We start from the raw sequence: 7,031 nt of genomic DNA on the forward strand, positions 1-7,031 counted from the left end.
GGGGAGGGGGCAATGGGGGGAGCTAAATTATATATGGTTCTGAAAATACACATTCTAATCAGGAAAGATTCAGAAGAGCTTTTTAGTATTTCCTGTAATCACATACTCAGGGACTTAAAGAATATACCAGAATGAACATTCCTTTTTATAGGTTGCCACTGCAAAGTAAATTTGAAGTATTTGCTGCAATCACCACTCTGAATTAGTGGCTAAAGACATTTAACTCCTTTCAGGAAGCTTGCTAAGTGAGTTGCAATGCTTAAAGCACACAGATGCACATTCCTCATACAATGCTTGCACTAAGGTACAGACTGCCTTCACTAACTTTGCAATCAAACATGGAACACGCAAACCAGAAGCTAGTTTGCAGAGGGTGAGGCTGGGTACAATACAAACAAACCCTCGTATCCTGACTCATTATTTCCAAGGAATTCCAATGCATTCAAATCATTTTAACTTTCCCTTATCAATAAAAATATCTAGACTTTTGCACAATTAACCACATTAATTTTGACCACAATTAACTAATAATAACAATGCTGCATTTAGAAGAGAGAGATCCTATGTAAGCAAACAAGTCCTAAAAAATAGCAGCTGAAACAGCAGCACCCAGACTTAAAATACGTTGATGAAGAAATGTGGGTGTTTTGGGGTGGCTTTTCAGGGTACTTTCTATTAAGATGTGCAGTCAAGCAAAAGGTAGCTTGTTAAAATTTTTACAGGTTTTGCACGTTTTCCACTCTTTCAAAATCCCACCCAAATTATCTTCTGTCACTCAACCAAAAGGACAGCACATTACTTTTGCAGAAAGGGAATGAAATGGGATGAAGTGGGAAAATGCTTATCTGGAAATTTAGCAGCTGAGCAAAATAAAGAGGAAAAATATCTCTATACTGAAATATAAAACACATAAAGACAACATACAAGTAGAAGTAGCTTAGGTCTGACTGGATAAAGAATTGAGAGTCAATGGAGGAATAAAGAAATGTGACATGGCAAAAAGCAGAAAACTAGGGAAATTGTATCAATGATTACATGAATATAAGCAAGGTTCAACCGTATTTATCAAGCATAGAGGTAAAGAACATAGGAGCAAAACAAGAACAACCTGAATGAGAATTTTAGCTGCATACCTATAGAGCAAGGGCTGTTTCAGAGATTGCACACTACAGGCATTCGTAAGATTCTCACAGATTTAGATGGCATACCCACAGGCAGCATCCGCTAAACATTCAGAGTAACACCAGAGTTACTCTGTCCATGGGCATGGAGACAAAAGGGGCTAATGTATGAGGGGAAATGATGACTCATCATAAATGTGCAACCATCAGCCAAGCTCCTACTGTAAAGGAGAAGGTGTCAAGGGAAGCATATTTTAAGTAAAAAGGTTGACTGCTCCACTCAAAGAGCTGGCAGATGTGTGTTTGCAAGGTTACCTGTAACCTGTACACAGAGAAAAAAGATGGAGAACCAAGAACTCTCAAATAGCTGCAGCAGGGAATATGAAATATTCTTCTAATGCTACTGTAAAGGAGTGACAAAAAAAAAAAAAAAAGCAAGGGGGGGGGGGGGGGGGGGGGGGGGAAAAAAAAAAACCAGGACACAGTCTCACATCTGTAAAGGCATACTAATACAAGCAAGACAAGGATAAGTAATCATTCTTAAAGTGGCTGAGAGGTCAAGGAGAACAAGCATTAACATTGTTAATTAGTGTTCAGCTAAAAAGAAAGTTAGGGAGCTTGCTGATAATCATTGCAGTAGAGTAGAAAATAGAACAGAGGAGAGAAGCTCCAAACAGTAACTGCAATCCGAACACATGATGAAAACATTTCAATGTGAGCAGAAAGAAAATACAGGTAGGGGTTGAGAGTTACAGAGAAGAGCAAAAGCAGCATAAGGGGTGCTGGAACGACAAAGAGAATGAGATGAAGTTGCTCAGGCAAACATAAAAGGGGTTACAAGCTTCAGCACATGTGACAAACAAGGCACACAGTGTGATTGGCAAGGGCAAAAAAGGAAAAGACACTATTTTCTGCACAAGAAATTGCTGAAACTCACGGGCAACAAAAGGAGAGAAGAGCCAACTGCACATATGCAAAATCATCCAGAATTGTAGGCAATGAACTCTCAGGCATTAGCATGGAGTTGTTCAACTAGAAATAAACAAGTAATGGAAGAAACCACAAGGAAAGTAATTTTATCCAAAGTCAACCTGGATTTCTCTAGGAAGCATTGTTCATTGAAAGGATGAAAAAACATCGGCCTAAGAAAGAGGCAGGGGGACAAGACACAAAGATTTGTATGTGTATCTACTTATCTGTTTATTTAGTTGTTTGGTAGTTTGTGCAGTTTTTTGCATTATTTTTTTCACCCAAGCTGTGTTGTGTGTGGTTTTTTTAAGAATCTATTTGTTTTTTCCAAAAAACCACCTAGATGAACCTAGGCTTTTCTACTGTCATCTTTCTACAGAAATTTATCTTATCTTTTCTACAGAAGTTTCACCTTTTCCTCTTTTATCATTGGTTCTGTCAATCTCAAAGTCTGCTATGAAAATAGCTATCTTCCTACTCAAGTACACACCCAGTTCTCTCCCCCTCCCCATTCCACCTACACAATATATTTCATTAATGCCAAGTAAGGTGACAACTGTCACCCATATTATAAAATTTTATACTTGAAAATGTATCTAAAAAGCACTACATAATAGTTATTTATAGAAGTTTCAATTTACTGTAATGTAAGTCAACAACAGTGATTCAAATAGAGTGTGACACTTTATTGTTTAATTCCATCTACTCCTACCAAAAATAAACTCTGTAGAAGACCTTACGTAAAGGGATTAATTCATTATTCCAACCCTAGAAAGTCCTCATAAAGATTTATAAATTGTAAATTTTGAGCATTTATTTGTTTGCTTTTGCAATGTATTAAAAAAAAATTACTGCCACCAAATGCAAGTTGAAGACATCATTACTATGTCAGTCCTTACAGAAGTTCATTAAATCCAAGGTAACAGTGAGAATCACTTCTTTACCTATTAAGTGAAATAATAGCATTAAAATCTTATATCCTGGTATATTTTTAGACTTTTTTTTCTTTGAAGAACGAGAAACCATATGCTGCTCAAATAATTCTTAAAAAAAGGAAAACAAATGAAGTCACATCTTTTAAATGGAAATGTGAGTCCCAGTGGCTCTGACAAAGACTGTAGGAACAATTTAATCAGAAAAATAAATCTGGAGGATAATACCTTGTGAGGTTTTCTATTAGTTTCAATGTACCGGCAACTCTGGGTGGGATTCACAATTGAATGCACACATAGATCTGAGCTTCAGAGAGTCCATGTATAGCAGAGAAGTAAGCTCTCTAACTATGCTTCACCTTGTCTTAAAATAGATATTCAAAACAGGTCAGCTGAGCTGCAACTGCCTATCACTCTCTATTGAATATAAAAAGAATCTCAGGCAAATGACTTTGGTATCGACAAATACATGGTAGAAATATCAAACATCAGTTGAGAGGTAGGCATCTCCTATAATATGCAATCTGCTCCATGTTTTCGGAAAAGCTCGGTTTTCTACTATAAAAGATGCCTTTTGTCTCCCACTACAATTAGAATACCTTTCTCCATCAACAGGAAATGCTAATATTATTTTAAACCCAAGTTTATAGGACAGTATGGAAGGCGAAAGATTATGCCTTCCACCGTACCTCTCAAATCCTTCTCTCTTTCTTGCACACTTCAACTGGGAGAAGCAAAAGAAAGCTAAACCCCACAGAGTTCCATGAAACCCTATGAGATTATCATTCACCTGAAAGCCTGAGACAGGACTGACAGCGCTATCCTTCCATCATGTAAAAAATAGTATTTTAATTATAAAAAACCCCCACAAAACCCAACCAAAATAATTTTTAGAAAGCATTATGCCTTACCTACTGGAGAGATTTTTCCCTATCAGACATTAAACCCTGCTTTCTCTTAGGGAAGAGCTTCCCAAATACTTCAAGCAGCCAGCCAGCACATACTCTAGATCTCAGCTCATGGAAGAAGTATGCTGGGCGGGGGCTCAGCACTTGCAAGAAAACTTGTAAGCCCAGAATCAGACCAACCACTGCAGTGCTCCTGGGGCCCTGACCCCATAAGGTACTTAAATGCTTGCCCAACACCTGTTGCTTACTCCATTACCATGGAACTCCCATAGTTTCTCCAACTGATGAGCAGATCAGCTCTTAGCTCAGACATTCAGGCATGCCACACTTCGATGTAATGACACTTTGACCAGATAAACAGAGGACCATAAAAAAGAACAATAAAAAGAAGGCTATCTATATTTAACCGGGGGGGGGGGGTGGGGGGGGGTGGGAGGGTAGAAATCAGCTACAGCTTTTAATGACAGTACAACTGTTGTACTTCATAAGCTTCTAAAACCAGGCCAACTCAGCCTGTTACATCATGTGGATTAATCAGATGCTACAGTATTTACTAGGGTTAAACCTAGAGGATAAAGGTTACATAATGGATTCAATCCAACTTAAAGTGGTCAGGTCTTTCAAATAAATATGCACCTTTCCTCTTTGAACACCTGGACAGGAATAATCAATTAAACATAAGAGAAGTTCAAGTTTAACAAGCTTCTGAAATTGTAAACAGTTCCAAAATCTAGTACAGAGAAACAAATGGAGGCACACACCACTCAAAGGACCATAAAAACCCATTCAAATTTTGTCACACATATCTTCACTCTTCATGTCCCCTCTGATATTGTTATCAAAGCACTATGAACTATCTTTATATACTACATTCATATAACATCCCCTGGGCCTACACTCCTTTCTCCTTTCTGTTCTCTGCTTCATTATGATCTTAGACTTGCCTTGTTTAGCCAAGCTCTCCAACCAGAATAAAATCCATATACAACTACTGCTTTTCCAAAGGCTGCATTTTGTTTTAGAGGTTACCACCGAGTGCCATCAATGAGGAATCTTGATTTTTCCACTCTCCAGAGAGTACAGTTTTAGACTTTCCTTATCCTTCCTTGTGTGCCTTCTATCAGAAGTCTGATGAAAACCTTCAGTGTTCTAATAAAGAAATAATAGCCCAAGCAAACATTAGAAAAATCACAAGAGGCTCAGAAAATAATGCTCGCCAGAGTTTGTAATTTTTCCAGTTCAAAAAGTTAACCTGCTCACTTCTAAGAAGCTACAGTTTTAAATGTCTTTCACAGACAAATAACCAGAGAGAAGACACGTACTGCCTATTAACACATTAAATACATATGTATTACAGCATACTGGTAATGCAGAAAAAACAGACTTAGACCAATACAGAATCTTACAATGAGTGTATTTAAATTCAGCTCAAATATTATAAGTACAGTTAGCATTTCAAATATTTCTCCCTCTGCCCAAAGACTGCTCACATAGTGCATACGCTCCTCTGCCACTCCCTTTGAAAAAGAGAAAGCTATACAGCAGGACTCTTGTAGCGTGCTCACAAGAGATGCTGAGGTGCAACAGAGATGCGGGCATCTCCGCTACACCAGGGTGCTGCGTTTTTCAAGGTATTTCATTTTAAAAACCATTGAATAACGATGCTCCAGTCTTACAAGCTCCAAATTCTGCAACGAGAGACTAGAAAGAAATATTTACCATCTGTGCATTCTTCATAATACCAGTCCAGTTCATAATAATCTGCTTCAATAAATTTCTGCATAGTCAGTATCCTTCAGCAACATAAACGAGATTTCACTTCGCTGCTAAGGTCAAGTGAAACGCAGCCATGCCTTCCTGCCTTTGCAAAATAGCATAGTGCAAGGAAGCTCACAGCAAGCTGAAAATGAACTGCACATCTTCAATGAGGCTGCAACTAAAATAAAAGGGGGGTGTGGAGGGTGTATTTGGAAAAAATAAAAATAAAATAGAAAAGAGAAAAAGGATGCAGAAGGGAGAAGCAGATGCCCTGGCAGCTCCTCTAATAAAGAAGCTCTGCACAGGAGCCTTGGATGGGTGTTAACAAAATCATCCTATCAAAAGGCTGATGCGCTGACGTGGGGGACACACACCACCGCCTGGCTAACTCATTCCTTTCCTCCCTAGTCCTCACATCTCTTTCAGTCTAACATGTTGCTATGGAGATGAGCTGGCTCCAAAAGTGATGCAGAGATGAAGAAAATGCATTTTGCCGTTTCTGGCTTTACAGACTAGAAGTACCCCTCCATACTGGAAACAAATCCTTGCTCAGAAAGATGATACAACTCTCTGCTGACTGCTCACAGAACAACAGCATCATGCCATTGCAATTCACTGGGTACATGCAGTACATTAATAATGAAAATCTAGTCCATTACTCCTCTCCTCCACACAGTTTGATAAAAACCTGCCTTCCCCATGGAAAATTAAACTACATTACTGCTTTGTTACGCTATTCTGGGCTGATATAATAGAATCCTTTATGCATCCTGTTATTGCAAAAGTGGCAAACAAAAAATGAAAGAATCAGAAAAATCAGGACAGCAATTCATTTCTCCTTGCAATAAAGCTAATCTGCTTCTACTTTTGTCCTCTCCATGAACCACTGACCCTCCCCCCCACCCCCAACCATCTAAGCTTCATAGCCGGAATCAAGGGGTTAGGACAAACTTTCACTACTCTATTCCTAAAAATGCTGAAGGTCGTCACACAGAATAGCTTAATGTTTGCATTCAATGTTTTGGAAATGAAAGAAAAGACTTCACTTTTGCAGTGCCCAATAAAATTGTATTTAAGCTATTAGAAGAGAATCTGTCTGATGGCATTACATCACCATCATCAAACACAGCAATTCAAAATCATGTCTGAATCTGTATAGGTACAGTTACTAAAGGGATTGACATCCATTTTGTTCATAACCTCCACATATTCTTCACCCCTTTCTCTCCCTTTTTTTAGGAAACTATTTCTTTGCAAACACCAGTAGAAGCATTGGGATAGATTAAGTTGCAACATATGTTAATAATACAAGGTAGGAGGCCATAGGTTTGATGCAGGAGATG

General features: G+C 38.4%; 1 protein-coding gene across 1 annotated transcript in view; it reads right to left on the minus strand.

Annotated features, from left to right (window-relative positions):
* Positions 1 to 5,713, minus strand: part of TRAK1 (trafficking protein, kinesin binding 1) — a 41,654-nt gene extending 35,941 nt beyond the window's left edge. Inside the window, exon 1 of the mRNA XM_010562066.1 lies at positions 5,650 to 5,713. Coding sequence (XP_010560368.1) covers positions 5,650 to 5,713 — 64 coding nt within the window. The remainder of the gene's footprint in view (positions 1 to 5,649) is intronic.
* Between the last annotated feature and the right edge of the window lie 1,318 nt (positions 5,714 to 7,031).

Source organism: Haliaeetus leucocephalus, unplaced genomic scaffold, assembly GCF_000737465.1.
Source record: "Haliaeetus leucocephalus isolate CR32 unplaced genomic scaffold, Haliaeetus_leucocephalus-4.0 Scaffold153, whole genome shotgun sequence".
NCBI lineage: Eukaryota > Metazoa > Chordata > Aves > Accipitriformes > Accipitridae > Haliaeetus > Haliaeetus leucocephalus.